The sequence below is a fragment of the Neofelis nebulosa genome, chromosome 10, assembly GCF_028018385.1.
Source record: "Neofelis nebulosa isolate mNeoNeb1 chromosome 10, mNeoNeb1.pri, whole genome shotgun sequence".
NCBI lineage: Eukaryota > Metazoa > Chordata > Mammalia > Carnivora > Felidae > Neofelis > Neofelis nebulosa.
This window is the reverse complement of record NC_080791.1, coordinates 62218414-62236819: the sequence shown is the minus strand read 5'-3', so window position 1 is coordinate 62236819 and position 18406 is coordinate 62218414. Positions and strand designations below refer to the sequence as shown.

The 18406-nt window shown below is 42.5% G+C and overlaps 1 protein-coding gene and 1 long non-coding RNA gene across 6 annotated transcripts in view; one reads left to right on the top strand and one right to left on the bottom strand.

The window, feature by feature from the left end:
• Window positions 1–424: 424 nt before the first annotated feature.
• The window catches only part of TRIM34 (tripartite motif containing 34), a 39414-nt gene continuing 21432 nt past the window's right edge, over window positions 425–18406 (bottom strand). For 3 of the 5 annotated variants that reach the window (XM_058687994.1, XM_058687993.1, XM_058687995.1), the window contains 6 exons: window positions 9669–10141; window positions 8923–9018; window positions 8051–8281; window positions 3842–3864; window positions 2691–2794; window positions 425–2101 (listed from right to left, as the gene is read on the bottom strand). In XM_058687994.1, coding sequence (XP_058543977.1) covers window positions 2082–2101; window positions 2691–2794; window positions 3842–3864; window positions 8051–8281; window positions 8923–9018; window positions 9669–10141 — 947 coding nt within the window. In that variant the 3' untranslated portion in view covers window positions 425–2081. The other 2 variants (XM_058687999.1, XM_058687996.1) reach the window with 2 other exon arrangements.
• LOC131487359 (uncharacterized) lies at window positions 4223–7878 on the top strand. Its single transcript, XR_009249712.1, has 3 exons — window positions 4223–4320; window positions 5043–5140; window positions 7645–7878. It is a non-coding gene; the product is annotated as an uncharacterized LOC131487359 (long non-coding RNA).

Here is an 18406-nt window from a genome sequence, read left to right as displayed (position 1 = left end):
GGATCCCACCAAGCCTCAAATGGACATCCACTGCAGAGATAACTCCCCTCTTATCTCACTGAAGGAGGAAAGCAGGATTTCCCTCTTCCTTCCTGAGAACTTTCAAGTCACTGCAAAAGGAAAGCTGACCAGGCAAGCAAACACTTAGCTACACCATTGCTAAGAAATCCCATGATTGTACTTCTTGTACTGTATCACTGTGAATAATAACTTTTAAAGCTGGGCCAACATCTCAAATGAATATTTAACTTCAATGAAACAGAATTATTGCAGAAAAAATAAAAAAAAAGACTAGGCACCTATGCAAAAAAAATTAATTTATTTTACAATCAGCTAAAATTTAAAGAAAATTGAAATTCTTTAATGAAGTTATTTTATTTCTTAAAACAAACGAAGGTACTAATGTTGAAAGAAAGCTAATATGTATTCTTAAGATCATTTATTTTGGTCACAGTGAGAGGGAGCCAAAAAATGAATAGACACCTTATTGGATCCTGCTTATGTACTAGAAAACATTCTGTTTGTTAATTTTCACAATTCTACATCAGGTACTTTTTCTTTTCTTTTCTTTTTACAAATGAGAAAACTGAATCCCACAGAATTTCATGAGACACTGACACAGCTTATATTTTTTAGGAATTAGTAGAGCAATTATTTATAATATTTATTAATAATTTGAGACACTTAGATGCTTTATTTTTATTTTTTAATGTTTTATTTATTTTTAATTTTGTTTTGAGAGAGAGGGAGACACAGAATCTGAAGCAGGCTCCAGGCTCTGAGCTGTCAGCACAGCGCCCGACGAAGGGCTCAAACCCACAAACTGCAAGATCATGACCTGAGCCAAAGTCGGGCGCTTAACCAACTGAGCCACCCAGGTGCCCCTAGATGCTTTATTTTTAATGACATTTATTTTCTCACAATGATCCTAAGTACAGTGCAGTTTTCACACCAAGCTTATTTTAAGAAAATAAACACAACATTAATGTATGTTATTCAAGGTTGCATTTGCTATGTGTGGAGAGAGGACAGGAACTCAGACACACTGAACATAAACTTCCGTTCTTACTATTTATGATATTTTCTCATTTTCTCCCGAACTCTTTGATGAGTAAGAGGCATCATGAGAACACTGACACACCACTAAGGGTTCAGTCTTTAGTGAATAATTCCTACACTTAGGTCTTTGATAATACATCAAAATTGTTGAAAAGATTTCCTTCATCTTTTTAGTCATGACAGAGGAAATGGGATTGTAACAATCTGGCAGAGTTGTTCTGTCAATAATGATCTTTCTTTATGAGGCATCAGCCCTTTTTTTTCCGTTGGGACTATGGAAAATTATGAACAGAGATTCTTTCCTAATGCAAACATCATACTGGGAAAAACATTCTTCAAGGCAAACTGTACACCCTGCTGATGAATGAAGGTGTTCACGTAGAGAAAAGGGAGGCAGCAAGGGACACACGGTGAGACAGACTCAATGCATTAGGTGTACCCAAGGCAAGCGCAACTACAAAGAAGTAAGTAGGGGTGTAAGAAGGTTCAAGAGCTTGGCGAGCACAGGGTCATGGGGGTCAGTATATTTCCCAGGGTTGAAATACAGAAAAGCTTTCTAAGAAAAGGAACATGAAGAGAATTTATAGATGAGAAACCTATGGTTTGTGACATTGAAAAAGGAGATGGTGCCAGCCTTGTAGTCTAGGAAAACTCCAACACAATGGGGAGGAACAGGCAAGGCCAGGATTAAGATGAAGGGGTCAGAGAAGGAGGACTCCTCAAAAGCATTATATTCAAGTTGATTCTGTAACCCTTTAACGCAGTAGCCATATTAGGTTGATACCCAGACTAAACATGTTGGTAATTTTAAGTACGTCTAACATGAAATTTCATATTGGATTCTGGGCATGTTCTATCATATACCCCCCAAGATCAAACTCCCAGTAATGTTTCCCCGAACTGATAACCAGGGAGCCCGGGACACCATAATCGCTGTTACATGCATTATTTGATTTCCACCAGCACATATATCTCACTGGTCTTCGTCCCGTAGAAATGCCAAAATACGTCGTATTTTGGGGTCAGTGTGGAATCACGTGAGCTGCAAAAAAAGTACAGGGTTGGGTGAGGGATATGACGTAGCTTTATTTGTGACCCTGTGAGAGGGATCTGATCTTGGGAATAACTGGAGTGGGAACTATGAAAAATCTGTCTTCGGGGACAGGTATAACACTGAAGAAGCACAATATGTACGTTATGTGTTACAAGGGAAAATATGGGTCTCAGAACATAAGACCTACTAGGAATGAAAAATTCTGAAAGGTGGTAAGTACAAGGTGGCTTGATGATACTGATATCTCCTTACCTTGCTAGTGCTAAACATGTGTCGGCTCTCAAAAAACAAAAAACAAAACAAAACAAAACCCCATAATCAACACAAGCAAGGGAGGCAGCCCTGAAATCTCTTTCCCCTGAAGATCAGGGGAAAGACTGGGGATGATGGTGAGATAGTGAACTGGTGAAGGAGAGTATGAACCAGACACCCAATGAAATATGACCATATCATCAGCACAGGACATCCAGTCTCCTTTGTCTTCTCTCTCCATACCCAGAAATTGTGCCCTTTTCCCCATTTAGCCCCTGCCATCACAAGATTCCCACAGCCACCCACTTGCTCTAACACTCCTCACCTTTTTTAAAGGCTTGTATTATCTCTTTCAGATCAAGAGCTCGGAATGTGTTCCTTTGTCCCTTGAGAAAAGTTTTTGGTTTCTTCAGACTCAAGACCCTGCTCCTAGGGATGACAAAAATTGAACCCCACACTTCTGACTTTTTGTCCCTCCACACAACTTTTTATCTTCACCCCATTGAAGCGCTTGAACCCTGAATACCCTGAGAAAGAACAGGAGACTTGTGACCTTAGAGTCAGGGAAAAGTGTTCATACCTACCCTCTCTCAGTTGCCTTCTGTGTGACCTTAAGAAGGTCTTGACCTCTCAGAGGCACAGTTTCCAAAATTAAATCATGAACCTCTCCCTTTCTAAATCCTAGAAATCATATAAAATTACATGAAATAATGGATATAACAAAACAAAACTTTGGTACCTTTAAAAAAAACTTAAACTCTGCTTCCCAGCAGGAAAGCCCTCAGAATAACATCTGAGCTTTCAGGTTTTCTGGGAAAGTTTGCAAACACTTGGAACTTGAGCACCAAACTAACGATGGCCTGAATTTCCTGTGTTAGGAAAAAACTCGATGCTGTCACATAGGTGTGCAAAATTGAGACACAAGGATGCCACCTTTCCAATCTGGCTTCCAATGTATGAGATCAAGATGGATCACTTGTGTATACTAGGGCCAAAATATTTCTTGAGATTCGAGTCTGTTTTTGGAAATCTAAGAGCTGCATAGAAGGTCTCTTCCATTCCAAGGGCAGAAATTTAAATATAAGAGAGCTGTCTCCAACTCTGGGTGCTTGGCAGATAAAGAAGATATGACATTCCCAGGATAAGCCAAGCGCCTAAGAAATATGAGAACCTGAGTTAGATATGGGCATGCAAGGTGAATAAAAGCTATCATGTCACAAGGGTCTGCCACGCCTTAGCCTTGATACTGCTACTGACCCAAACTGTGTGACTTCCCACCACCCAAATTCTCTACCACAGAGCCTGGTCTATTCTCAACAGTTACAGAACACTCAAACCACAATTTGTGAACAGAAATTTCACATAAAACTATACATCCAAATTGTCCGGCCCTGAGAAATGTTTTATTCTAACTGATCACCACAGAACTCTAATGCCTTTAAACCTCTTTCACCATCTCTGATCCCCCACACATACCTTTCCATGAGGTGATTCACATCCTAGGGAGAAAAGGGAAAACATGAGTCAAGAGGTAACAGGTTCTCCCCACTTACAAAGCATCATCACATCCTCACCAACCCTACGGTGGGAATAAAGATGGTCCCAATGTGAGAGCAAATAAGTAAAGATAAGACCCAGGCTAATCATTCCAGAAGACTCATGTGAGGTTGTCAGATTTCCTAAAAGGTAGAAACAGCTTTGAGCCTTGTGGAAGTAAAGCATGAAGATTCTAGTATCTGTAGTGGAGACATATTTATGAGGAAAACAACAGTTCCATAATTTTTTCCCCAAGTGCATGAGATGATATGAATAATGCATGGCTCTTTCATTTATTCAATAGAAACGTAAGGGGATTTGCCAAACAACAGGATAGGCTTTGGAGAATCAAAGATGAGTAAATAATATCCCTCAAGAGGTTTCCATGCCTTTGCTGAGGATACGAGCAATATATGAAGGTAGGCATTTTTCAAGTCTCTCTTCTCATTACACGCTATCTGTAAGTGACCTTGTCCACTCCCTTAAGTTCAACACACACCCATGTCCACTTAACTTCCAACCCTATGTTTTTACTCAGTTTTGTCTCTTAAACGCAGGTTAATGATTTCAGTAGTAAACAGGCCACAGAAACAAGTAGGTTAGGATGTCTAATATGTAACTTACCATTCACCAACCAAACCGTCTCCTCCCTTACACTCCATTGTTCATAAGGTTGTCAATATCCATTCAGTCACTGTCCTAAACATTACAATATTTACAACGCACTTCAGTCTCCACCAAGCAATTCAGTCCACATTCTTTGTCTAATTTTTTAAAGTTTTTATTTAATTATTTTTAATTTTTTAAATGTTTTTGAGAGAGGGAGAGAGAGAGAGTACAGGAGAAAGGCAGAGAGAGGGAGAGAGAGAATCCCAAGGAGGCTCCATGCTGTCAGTGCAGAGCCTGACACGGGGCTCGATCTCACAAACTGAGATCATGACCTGATCTGAAATCAAGAGCTGGACACTTAACCAACTGAGCCACTGAGGCGCCCCAAGTTTTTATTTAAAATTCCATTTGGTTAACATACATACATAATACATACTCATAATACATACATACATAACTCATACATAGTATGAGTTCAGTTTAGTCCACTTTCTTAAAGGTTTTAGCCATCTGATTTTCTTTATCATCACAGATAATGCTTCATTTGTTTGAACAAATATCTACCAGTATATTTGATGTCCTCTACCTCAGACTTCACGTCTCTCATGTCACCAAAAACTAGGCCAACAGGTGGGTCTACAAGGGCCATTAAAAATAAATGCTCTCTGTATTAGGGCTTTTGTGTTGTATATGACAAAAATCAAAACTAGATTAAGTAGAGAAAAGGATCTGGGGGCAGTTATAACTTTAATGAAAGCTTAATTTTGAAGCTCAAACCCTGTCATCAGGACCCTATGTCTTTCTCCAAATTCTACTTATTCCCTCTTAATTGACTTTATTCTCAGTTCATAAAGGAAACATGAATCTCCTGATATAAACTCCAGAAGAAAAAAGAACTACTCTTCCCAATTAAAACAAAAAAAAACCTCTTATGGCTGCATGGCACTGCCCTGCATTGGATCAGGTGCCCATATTAAAAGCATCACTGTAGGGGCGCCTGGGTGGCTCAGTCGGTTAAGTGTCTGACTTTGGCTCAGGTCATGATCTTGTGGTTTGTGGGTTCAAGCCCCGTGTTGGGCTCTGTGCTGACAGCTCAGAGCCTGGAGCCTGCTTCAGATTCTGTGCCTCCCTCTCTCTGCCCCTCCCATGTTCGTGCTCTGTCTCTCTATGTCTCAAAAATAAATAAACGTTAAAAAAATTGTTTAAATCATGTATCCAATAATTAAAATTGGTATTAAAATTAGTATTAATCTGAGGTAGATGAGGATAGGGTAAGAGGCATGCTGTAATCACTTGAATAACCACTATGGGGGGAAAAAACTAACACTGAAACAAAACAAAACAAAACTCCCACAGAAATAGGAAAATTTAAAATTAAACTTAAAATATTTGTTTAACTCAAACAAAGCTAGTCAAGGGAAACCAGAACAATGAAAACTACAGGCAACATATGGAAAGAAAATAGCAATATGATAAATTTAAATACAACAACACCAAAAATTGCATTAAATGTTATTGTTTTAACATCCCAATTAAAAAGCAATGATTATACGGGTGCTTGGTGGCTCAGTTGGTTGAGCATCCAACTTCGGCTCAGGTCATGATCCATATTTTGGATCCAAAGACACAAATACAGTAAAAAGATAGAAAAATATATACCATGCAAGCAGTAATCACAAGATAGCTCAAGTATTTATATTAATACTAGACAAAATAGACTTTAAGACAATAAATATTATGAGAGAATGAGAGGGAAGTTTCAGAATGATAAAAGGTTCAGTATGTCAAGAAAGGATATAACAATTATAAACGTATGTGTACCTAACAGCAGAGCTTCAAAATACACAAAGCAAAACTGAAAGGATTAAACAAAAATAGACAATTTAGTAGTTGTAGATTTCAATAGCTCACTCTCAATAACTGACAGAATAACTTGTATGAAAATCTGCAGATACAGAAGACATGGATGATAATATCAACCAACTTGACCTAACTGACATCTATAGACTATTATATCTAACAAACGCAGAATATACGTTCTTCTCAAATTCATATAGAAAAAGTTTGTGGACATACACTATTTTAGTCCATGAGACAAGTATCAATACATTCAAATACTGAAATAATAAAATATGTGTTTTCTGACTGCAAAGAAATTAAATTTGAAATCTGCGGCAGAAGAAAAAGTGGGAAATCAAGTATTATTAAATTAAACGCACACTTTCTAGGGATTTACCCAAAGAATACAAAAATACAAATTCAAAGGGATACATGCACTCTAATGTAGCATTAGAGCTGCATTATCTACAATAGCCAAATTATTGTAACAGCACAAGTGTCCACTGACTGATGAATGGATAAAGATGTGATATCTATATATAACGGGATATTACTCAGCCATAAAAAAAATGAAATCTTGTCATTTGCAACAACATGGATAGAACTAGAGAGTATTATGCTAAACGAAATAAATGCAATGCATTTATATCATTAAATACTATTATCAGAAAAGATGGTCTCAAATAAGAAATGAATGTTTCTACTTTAAGAAACTAGAAAAAGGATGGAAAACTAAACCCAACATACTCGCATTCATGTGTGCATCCACATACATACACAAAGGAAACAATAAAGATAAAAGCAGACACAAATGACACAGAAAGGTTAAAAAAAACCCGAAAGTCAATGAAATAATAGATGATTTTTGAAGAAAATCAAGAAAGACAAATTGACCAAAGACAACTAAACTGACCAAAAAAAAAAAAAAAAAAAAAGAAAGAAAGAAAGAAAGAAAAAGAAAAAAGCACACCACCAAAATCAGGAATCAAAGAGGGGACATTACTGTGAGTGTTGGAAAACCTAGAGGTATTATAAGTGATTATTATGACCACCTTTATGTCTATATATCAGGCAACTTAGAGTGGAATGATCCCTACAAAGACATATATTACAAAACCTGACTTAAGAACTTCAACAAAATGTAAATAAACCTAATACATATTTTTAAATATTATTTTAAGTCTTTTACAAAAGAAAAGCCCAGAATGAGATGGCTTCACTGGGTGAATTCTATTGAATGTTTTAAGAATAAATAATACTAGTCCTTCACCACTTACTTTTTGTTTGTTTTTCAGAAACTAGAAAAGGAGGGAGAAGAAAAATCTTAGTTCATTCTATGAGGGAAGAACAAGTCTCAGGATATGAAGTTCATTCGTCTGTGACCAAGCTGAATCGGGAAGAGGTACCAGATAAGTCCTTAGCACTAGATCACAGATAACAGAGGGCCATAGACTATCCCTGGATACTAAGCAAATTCTCTCCACAGTCAGATTTCTGCACTGCACTTGATAAATAAATATGCAATTGTTCCTTGCTATTTATTCCTATAAGCTCTGACAGAGATGCAGGAAAGGGGTACTCTGCAGGGCCAAAGGAACCTTAGAGTCACCACCAGGAAGAGCAAAGCAACACGGGAGAGAAGGAAACTTGGTCTTCATTTTTCTCAAATCTCAGGTGCTGGCGCTTCTTCCCGAGTCTTACCTGCAGCATGTCCATCGTTGACCCCTGCAGCTGATGTTCCAGATCCGAGATGAGGTCGGTCAACAGCTGGCTGTGCCGGGCCAGTTCATCCTCAGCTTCAGCCAGGCTGCCAAGAACAGCTTTCTCCTCGTTTTCCAAATTCTGCAGCTCCCTCAGCTCCTCATACTCCAGGATGTCCTTCAGTTTTTTAAACTGTGCCTGGATACTTTGTCTCTCAGTTTGCATTTGTTTCTTCAGGAATGAGAAAGAGAGAGAGGTACCTGGGCTATCAGGCCAAGACTAGGAACCAGAAAGAGAACTCCTTTCTTTGGAAAGTTCTCACAGGGAAATGAAATAGAAGCCAGGGAGCAATTCTTGGGAAAGCTGACTTTTCCTATCATCTTTTCTCCATCACATTCCAAAATAATGGCCTCAAGTTTGCATTATTGAGGCTAACCCTGAGCCCCAATGGGATCCCTGGGTGTGGCTTAGCTTTCACACAGCTGTCCAGGACAACCAAGTCTCCTCATATTATTCTTGACCCCCACCCCTTCACCCTTGGCTGAAAACTGAACGGTGCGGACAGAACCATGAGTCATTGCTAAATGTCTTCCCCTAGAAAGATCAAAGACTCAAAATCACAACAGGAATGTAGCACAGAATTCACTAGCCATCTTCTATGTGAATACCTGCTTCTAAACATCTGTGTTCATTTATAATAGGTTCACTTCTCAGCCCCAACCCTTATCAGGGAAAGGATAAAGAAGAGGACCAATCAAATGACTTTTGGACATAGAAACTATCAGGGAACAAAAAGGAAGGAGGCTCTTTGTTAGTAAGGCCCAAGGTCCTGTCTAGATTTTTGTCAAACTCCCTCAGGAAACATCTCCTACCTTCCAGGAAGTTCTCTCTTCTCCGATACCAGCTTCCAACATCCTGGCTTCCTGCTGGTCTTCCCTCAGCTTCCATAGAGCTTCCTGGAGCTTCTTCTATGAGACAGGAATCACACCATAGTCAAGCTATGAGATTCCTCAGCATTAGCATAGGGTATAAATGAGGGGAAAAATCAGGCTGATCTCCAAAGAGACAAGAGTTTACAGAACCGGTGAAAATAGCAATTAGAATCCATAACTTGGAAGAAAACTTGAGGTGGTGGTGAATGTGTTCTTTAAGACTCAGGTGATGGACATCACCATCCCCTTGTCAAAAGAGAGTGACTGATTCTCTTTATACCAGAAGAACAAGCTGAATCCTGCAGCCAGGAAAGAAATTACATCTCAATCTACCCTACTGTTCAACGGAGTGATGAGAGCCTCTCTTGGGCACGAAATCTCCACCCATCTAGCGCAAGGTACAAAAGTATCTACTTTTGGTTAAACCTGTGTGGTAGGGTTACAAAAAGTTGTAATTGAATGGAATGGCCAAAAATGTTCTTTAGGCAAAAAACAAAAACAAACAAACAAACAAACAAAAAAACTGTCTTTCAGGTCTTGGAAGGTGAGAATAGAAAGACAAAATCACAGGCTTGGGCACAGCCCTCGGGTCTATGGTGACAAGGGAATGCAAGTTGAGTACAAAGTGGAGATTGCTCATCAAGTATCATTTTCTGCCCTGTATTTCCTCCATCCTGGTCTCTTACCTGGTAGTCCTGGGCAATCTCCTCCACGAGGACCGTGTGGTGACCGCGGTGCTCCTGAGACCGTTCGCAAAGCCAGCAAATGACCTTCCCATCCGTCTTACAGAAAAGCAGGAGTTTCTCTTCATGGCGCTCACAGAGATTTATCTTCTGCCCCTCCTCGGGGCTCACCTTGACCTCTCTGAGCCTCTCCACTATGTTGGCCACATGCCAGTTAGGCCGCAGCTCCCCAGTACAGTACCTGATTCGGCACACAGGGCATCTGCTTTCCCCTCCTTGGTTTGTCGTGGACTCCTTGGTCTTTGCAGTGATGCAGGCCTGGCAGAAGCTGTGGCCACAGTCTAGGCTCAGGGGCTGTGTCAGGATGTCCAGGCAGATGGGGCAGGTCACTTCCTCCTGTAAGCATTTCAGGAGTTCAGAAGCCATAGCAGCTGCTCCCTGTCCTGACTTCTGTGGCTCTTCTTGCTCACAGATCCCTGCATGATTGGGAAGGTTAAAAGGGGCCAGAATAAGAAAGGTAGGAATAAAATTACACCAATTGCGCAGAAATCGAGGACAGGCCAAAATCATAATATCGAAGGACAAGAAAGAAAAGGTGGAGAAACAAAAAAAGAGCGTGGGGACCTGGTAAACAGGACTTTTCTTAATAATTTCAAGTGCATTACTCCTGGTTCATGTGACATGACAAATCCCATCTTTATCTGCGACGACTATTATTTTCCTTTTATTTTACTAAACAAAAAGATGACCTGAGGCCTCCTCTACCAAGACCCTTGTGTGACCTACCATCTCCCTTGCTTTTTCTTTGCCATCTCCAAAACACAGCCCCACTGTAAAAAGCACCCATCCACATATGCCTTTGGGTTTTTATACCTGTCTTTCACTCAGCATGGATACTGCCCCTGACATCGGTATGACTCACTCTTACACTTCAGTAAACTCTCAACAAGTTCTCTTATCAAAAAATCCTGCTCTAACTTACAGTGTAACCATTGACATCACTTACGAGAAGTTTGCAGTGATTTCTCTTATCATGACATAATATATGACAGTATGTTTGTGTACACGGCAAAAGCAAACCCTTCATCAGACGTGTGAACAGAGGTGGTAAGTGACTTACAAAGATCATTTATCTCCAATACAGAGTTGGGATCAACTTAACGTATTCAAAGCCCTCCTACAGAGGTCTGTCCCCTATCCCAATGAGCTCATCAAAGGCAAACAAAAGGACCCAATTAACACCCAGAACAATGGAAGGTGTGGGGATGAAGAGATCCAGACCAGCTGAGAGGTTCTGGGAAGTCCAGTGTTTATAACCAGTGAGATTTCAGCGTGGCCAGGAAATAAACCAGGGACATTAACAGGAACCTAAAGGTGTGTATGTAGGGGGACAGTAGGGGAGATGGTATATACTCATAGGATCATATGAGTCAAATACCTGAAAAAAAAAAAATAGAAACACAGATGAAATGTTAGTCTTGACAAAGAAGTCTCAAAATATTGGGCAAGTTTATTCAATTAACTTTCATTAATGATGAATTAAATGCCAGCAACTGGACTAATACCCATAAACACCAAAACAAGTCTAAACAGAGGGTTTAACCCAAACGAGCAAGGGGGGGGGGGGGGGAGAGGGAGAGAAAGAGAGAGAGAGAGGGAGAGAGAGAGAAAGACTGAGAGAGAGGGAGAGAGAAAAAAATCAAGAAACAGACTCTTAACTATAGACAACAAACTGATGGTTACCAGAGGGGATGTGAGTGGGGGATGGGTTAAATAGGCAAGGAGGATTAAGGAGGGCACTTGCTGTGATGAGCATAATGTGTTGTATGAAGCGCTGAATCACTATATTGTACACCTGAAACTGATATAACACTATATGTGAACCATATTGGAATTAAAATTTTTTTTAATTTTTTTTTTCTTTTTTAACGTTTTATTTATTTTTGAGACAGAGAGAGACAGAGCATGAACGGGGGAGGGGCAGAGAGAGAGGGAGACACAGAATCGGAAGCAGGCTCCAGACTCTGAGCCATCAGCCCAGAGCCCAACGCGGGGCTCGAACTCATGGACCGCGAGATCGTGACCTGAGCCGAAGTCGGACGCTTAACCGACTGAGCCACCCAGGCGCCCCTGGAATTAAAATTTTTAAAAACAGAGGGTTTAAACCACTATGGACTTGGCATTCATAAATTAAATAATAGACCACACACACATACACACACACACACACAGCGTGTGCAAGAAGATGTGGAAAACACTACTAGAGAGATGCACATACTGTTGGGAAAACAAATAATGGGGTAAATAAAGGGTTATCCAAGAATTCCAACTTGCAAACAGAAGGGTTGAATTGAAAGCTGAAGAAAATGAAGGAAAGATGGGATGAGACAGGAGACACAATGTACTGGGTAGAGGAAGTGATCTGGTCAGAGAAAACATGTCACCTTGTATGAGTTTTAAAAGGTCAGTGTGGCTGGGGTGCAGAAAATTGCTGGGCCTTTGACATCACATGAGCCTTCAGTGGCCATCAAATAGAACACTCCCCAAATTACACAACGTTTAGGGAATCTTTTCCAAGAGCAGGGAGAAATTGTCAAGGTTTTCTCATCAGAGAAGAGTAGGAGTATATTTAGCTCTGCACTCAGGCTGTGTGACAGATTAGGTGGATCCAGTGTGGAACTGGGAAGGTCAGGTGGGATGCCCACACAGCAACTCGGAGAAGGAGGATGATAGCTCGAGGGACAAGTTGATGAAGGAAATGGAGGGCAGCAAGTAAGAGTGAGAGATAAGATGAGGTAAAAGGATAGGGTTGGGAGTTGGGAACAAGGGGTTAACATCAGGCTTGGGATCTTTCTTCTGGTAAAGGTAACACTGGTTTACTCTTCTGGCGGGTAGTTTCTTGTTCGTTTTTCTGGGAAACCTACCAGGTTACAATGAAGCGGAAGGTCAGCTGTCTTGCAAGGCCACAATATTAACAGCAAAAATGGCTTGATGTGTAAAGTGCATTGGGACTAGGAAGACTTTATACAGACCTTAAATGCCGGCTGGTAAGCAAAGACTCGCTTTTCACAAGGGGATTGTGACTCTTAGGGCCAAATAGGTCTTGTTTAGGCCCCTGGAAGCTGTACTCATGGGATTTCACCAGGTAATCAGCCCTTTGTAGCACTAGGCTTATGGATGGCAGGTTCACCCACATCTACCTAGTCTGGTTTCTTAAGAAGCTGAGATACCAGGGATAAAATACCTCCTGTATCACTGTAAGGGCCATCACTGATGGCTCACCTAAAGCAGCCATGCCAGCATGCTGTGCCTCCTGTCCTCTGGCCCCCAGATAAGCTAAATGAACCTGGAGGTTTGAGTCTTGTCAGGTTGCATGGATGGAAATGGTGACCCAAAGTGGAAACTACTGCCAGTGGTCAGTCACCACAACTGCAGCTGGTGGGTGTCACACAGTGGTAGCACAATGACACTCATTCTCTGATGGCTCTGTGGCCACAGTCTAGATTCAGGGGTTCTGTCAGGAGCTCCAGGCAAACAGGGGTATGTGGCAAAAAACAGAGAAAGGGAAGATCTCAGTAATGATTAAGGTTCTGATGGCTGCCAAGGTTTGATGGTAAAGAACGATCTCCAGTATGAGACAACCGATAAGGTTTCCCTTTGCTCCACACAAGGGAGGGGAAAGCTATGAAGGCAGCATGGAGATAAATTTAAATCTACTAAAACTGTCCACTCATGCCACGTTCATCATGCATAAAGGAAACCTGATGAGAATAAGGCAGCCATGCCCTGCAAATATAATCCAGCTAATGGTAAAGATACTGAAAATAGTTCAAAGACCATATGAAGTAAGCCCCCAGCTGGAGAGACCATGGGTCAGATGAGGCTCTGACAAACAGGAAGATGAGAGGTAGGTATCTTATCAGAGGTAGATATTATATTATATGTACCTATTACATAATAAAATCTACCCCTATTACATGATAATATCTAGCCAAGCTATGTTATGAACATGGAGTGAGGCCTCCAATTATTTCTCATCCCATTCAAGATACAACCAGTGCAGAGAAGCATCAAGAGCCTTCTACGGGAAGGAGTAACAGCGAATGCATCCTGCTGTAGGGCTGTGGGGTTTATTGTCACACTAGGGCTATAAGGAGCTAATGACAAAGCAGCTGCTGTCACCACTGACACAGGAGGAGGAATGGGCAAAGGGGCTGGAGTTGCCATACATGGGGTAGGAGCTCACTGCTACTTAAGCCGTGATCCAAGGGCTCTGTGGCAATCTGGGAGATAGATACGGGAACATGAGTGGTATCTGCCTGACAGAACTCCCGGGTCAGCTGGCTGCCACAGGTGTCAGGACCCTACTCATGGGTCTTCTCCATACATCTGAGCTCGTGAGAATGCAAACTCGACGTGTTCCAGAGGCGAGAGCTAAGGACAAGCAAAAGGACATAAAAAGACAATTAACTGGGGCGCCTGGGTGGCTCGGTCGGTTAAGCGTCCGACTTCGGCTCAGGTCACGATCTCACGGTCCGTGAGTTCGAGCCCCGCGTCGGGCTCTGTGCTGACAGCTCAGAGCCTGGAGCCTGTTTCAGATTCTGTGTCTCCCTCTCTCTCTGCTCCTCCCCCGTTCATGCTCTGTCTCTCTCTGTCTCAAAAATAAATAAATAAACGTTAAAAAAAAATATTAAAAAAAAAAAAGACAATTAACTATGTAAAAGTCCAAACAGTAAAGATACACACAAAATTTGATTCTTTTGTGACTAAACCAAACTGTTTCTCTAAGTATGATGAAGCCACGAGTTATGGACATATATGGGAAAGAGACACTTTGCCTAAGTAGAATGGGAAAAGAAAATTGTGCTGTTTCATTTGCCAGGTAGTCATCTAATACTATTTAATATGAACTCCTTATAAAACTAGCAAAATGAAAAAGGAAGCAGAAAAGTAAACAAATCGATTCTAAAACCCTGTGATCATTGGCATGACAAGAGGTGTACTATTTGAGTTCAGAAGTCAGGTGCCAGTCACTGACCAGTGGCTGAGAGGGGCGCAAGGAATATGCAGCAGAGGTAATAACCTCCAAAATCAGCTTTGATGAAGTGACGTTTGGTCAGATGAAGTAAAGTCAGGCAGGGTGGGAGAAGAGATTTGAAGTGACGGGTGTCCCCCATCCCGCTGTAAGGGGGATGCAGCTGTACCTCCTATGGGAAGGGGGTGGAGTAAACAAAGGCTCCCCTGCTGTAAACTCCCTTCCCTCCTGGCTCTCAGGATTCTCTAACATACTTCTTCCCACATCTTTTTACATCGTTAACACCAATCAAACTCATTCTGTTTATTAAAAGTTAGAAAAGACCCCACATCTGGAGAATGCTCCCCTCACTCCTGATCTCTCAGGCAACCTGTTTCCGAGGCAGATATGGCCCGGGAGAAGGATGAGTAAGGTTGGTGATTCTCAAGGACCTTCTAGACGAGTTCACAGATGAAGGCTGCAGGGCCTGCCGGTTATCACCCCACCAAGCTCCTAGGCACAGACAGGCCAAGGTAGAATTTATCTAGAGTCATGCAGAAATACTTTATTGTTAGGCGATAGGCATTCAAACGTTAAGATTCAAAGATCCTTCTGCCTTCGCTCTTGCTGTGGAGAGCAGTAACTTTCTACCTCTGAAAAATGGAGGACTCTGGCTTGTCCTCAGCAAGGTGCAATTCACACTTGCAGAATGGGAAGGAGAATCTCCAGGGTAGACTCTGCCTAGAGAAATGAAGGTTCCTTCCAAGAAAGAACAAAGCCCTTCCATTCCAGTCTTCACAGCTCCCTTCTTTGAGGACTGCGCCTCCTCCAGCCGGCCTTCCCCACCCTCCCCGCCCCCCACACCCCCTCCCCTACTTGCACCCCTACCGGGCACTCTCAGCAGGAAGGCTGCAAACTGGGCGTTGCCCCGCCCTGCACAGCAGCTGCGAGACCCCACGTTAGACTCACCCCAAAATTCGATTCTTCTCCCCACCTCTGCCCTCCGCAAACTACTGCACACAGCTTCCGACACCAGGGGAGAAGTCGTGCCTCCCCGAAGAAGAGTAGAGGCAGACGTGGTCAGGATCCTGTCCCCAAACCAGGCGCTAATCTCCGCTGAGACCCGGAGGAGCAAAGTGAAAACGGAAGTTGAATTCTTGGGGGAAGGCAGGACAGGAGGAGAGGCCACCGACCAATGGGAGACCTCCGCATAGGAACCCCCGCCCCCCCCCCCCGCCCCCCAGGAAAATGACCAGGTTTCCGAGCCGCGGCCGGATGGGCCCGGGATTGTGCTCCAGCTGCTCCCGTGCTTTATCAGGGTTAAGGCGGCCTTTGGAGAAGGAGGCTTACCCGAGCAGTGTAACTTCACACACACCCGCGTTTCCTTTTTCCGCTACAAATGAGCTGTCATGGGGAGGGAATAAAATTCCTCCTTTCCCACAAGGAGGACTCGCACTTGAGGCTGGCCGGGGGCGGCCACATGGGCAGGCTGTCTACAGTTCCGCATACCCCCGCTGGGGTCTGTGAATCTGACCGGTGTGTGTCTTCATCGGCGTGTGAGAGGGCAGGACTGTGCAAATCTGGCATTACCTCACTCAGGTGGTCAGTCAGGGGCTGTCACAGAGTGGTAGCACAGCGAAGCTGACCTTCAGATTGTGGATTCAAGACGGCCAAAAATGACGCTTTTTCTACGGAGGCTGGGAAGATGGAGCTGTTTCAAGTGTCATGTTGGGCAACGCATCTAATACTTCTCAGCATATAATCTCTAAAATCCTAGCATAATAAAAACGAAGCAGGAAAATAATCGTGAAGGTTAATGTCATGTGTCAACTTGACTAGCCCCGAGGTGCCCAGATTAAACATTTCTGGGTCTGTCTGGGAAGTGGTTGTTTCTAGATGAGATTATCATTCAAATCTGTCGACTCAGGTTGTCTTCACCAGTGTTGTTGGGCATCATTTAATTTGTTGCGGGTCCTGAGAAGAAAAAGGGATTCATCCCTTTTATTTCCTGTCTGCCTGCCTGCTTGAGCTGGGATACAGGTCCTCTCCTGTCCTTGGACTGGAATTTACACCATTACCCACCCCAGATCTCGAGCCTTTGGTCTCGGACTGACTTACACCACCAGCTTTCCTAGGTCTCCACTTCGCAGCCACCAGATCCTGGAACTTCTCAGCCCCAAATAATCATGTGAGCCAATTCCTCATAATAAATCTCCTTCATATTGGTTCTGTTTCTCTGGAGAACCCTGACTAACAATTCTGAAATTCTATGTCAAGTGGCATCGGTGGTGAAGTGTGATAATGACAATGATAACGAAACAGGGGAGCTGTGCAGTTTCAAAGAATGCATGCCAAACAGTGATGTAGGAGAGCCTACTGTACAAGGAGGGTGTTTTAAGGGTGATAATGTTTAACATTTTTTTTTTTGTTTATTTTTAAAGGAGAGAGAGACAGAGTGCAAGCAGAGGAGGGGCAGAGAGAGGGAGACACAGAATCTGAAGCAGGCTCCAGGCTCTGAACTGTCAGCACAGAGGCAGAGGCAGACAGAAGGCTGGAACCCAGGAACGATGAGATCATGACCTGAGCTGAAGTCAGACGCTTAGCTGACTGAGCCATCAGGTGCCCCTGATAATGTTTAAAAAGTCAACTTTAATCCCAAAAGACCTGGTCAGATAAGAGGAAGTCACTGTAAAAAAAAAAAAAAAAAAAAAAAAAAAAAAAAAAAAAAAGAGTTTTGATGGGATCTGCAGTCTGAATGAGTCAGTCTGGAGTGTAGCTGTCATTCACAGGAGGAAAGGTAGTTAAAATAAAGAAGCTTTCCTACTCTCGCTTTTCTCATGGGTCTTAGGATATTGTTAACATGCCCCTTCTTCTGATGTCCTTTCATATTATTTAACACCAAACAAGCATCTCATTTTGTTTTATTAACAGTCGTCAAGATGCCCCTTATGGAAATCCTTCCTATGTGCTCTGGCTGATCTCCCAGGTGAGCTCAGTTTCTGGGTGGCGGCAATGACCCAAGGAGAAGGATGAGCAAAGTTAGTAATTTTGTGTGTGTGAGCTGCTGGAGATCTCGGAGTTTGAATTTGGAAAACTTGTAGAACTAGAAAACACCAAAGGAGCTGTAGAGGGACTGACTGTCACACCATTAAGGTTCCCAGACCCGGGGACAGGGTGTTAGGAATTTATGTGGAGAGCACTGCAGAAATCCTACATGATTAATACTGACAGACATTAAATTGTTAAGCTTCAAAGAACTTTCTGACTTTACCCTACTGTCTTCCTCATAGCATCTTTTGCATCCCTGAGCAAAACCAGGCCTCTCTCTCTCTTCTGTTGCACTCAGTGCACAACTGGTCCAGAGTCCTGGGCCATGGCCCACAGAGATGCCATAAGTTCTTTATCTAGAGCTTCCTTTGTTTGAATTTCTCTCTGGCAGTCCTTGCTGAAACAAGGGTTACTTCTGGAGGTGAGGACTCAGCCACTATACCTTGAGTTAGAAAATGAATATGCAGGGCGCCTGGGTGGATCAGTCAGGTGAGCGCTGATTTCAAGGTTCATGGGTTTGAGCCAGGCATTGGGCTCTGTGCTGACAGCTTGGAGCCCAGAGCCCACTCCGGATTCTGTGTCTCCCTCTCTCTCTCTGCCCCTGCCCCGCTTGTGCTCTCTCTCTCTCTGTCTCTCAAAAATAAACATTAAAAAATTAGGGGAGCCCGCGTGGCTCAGT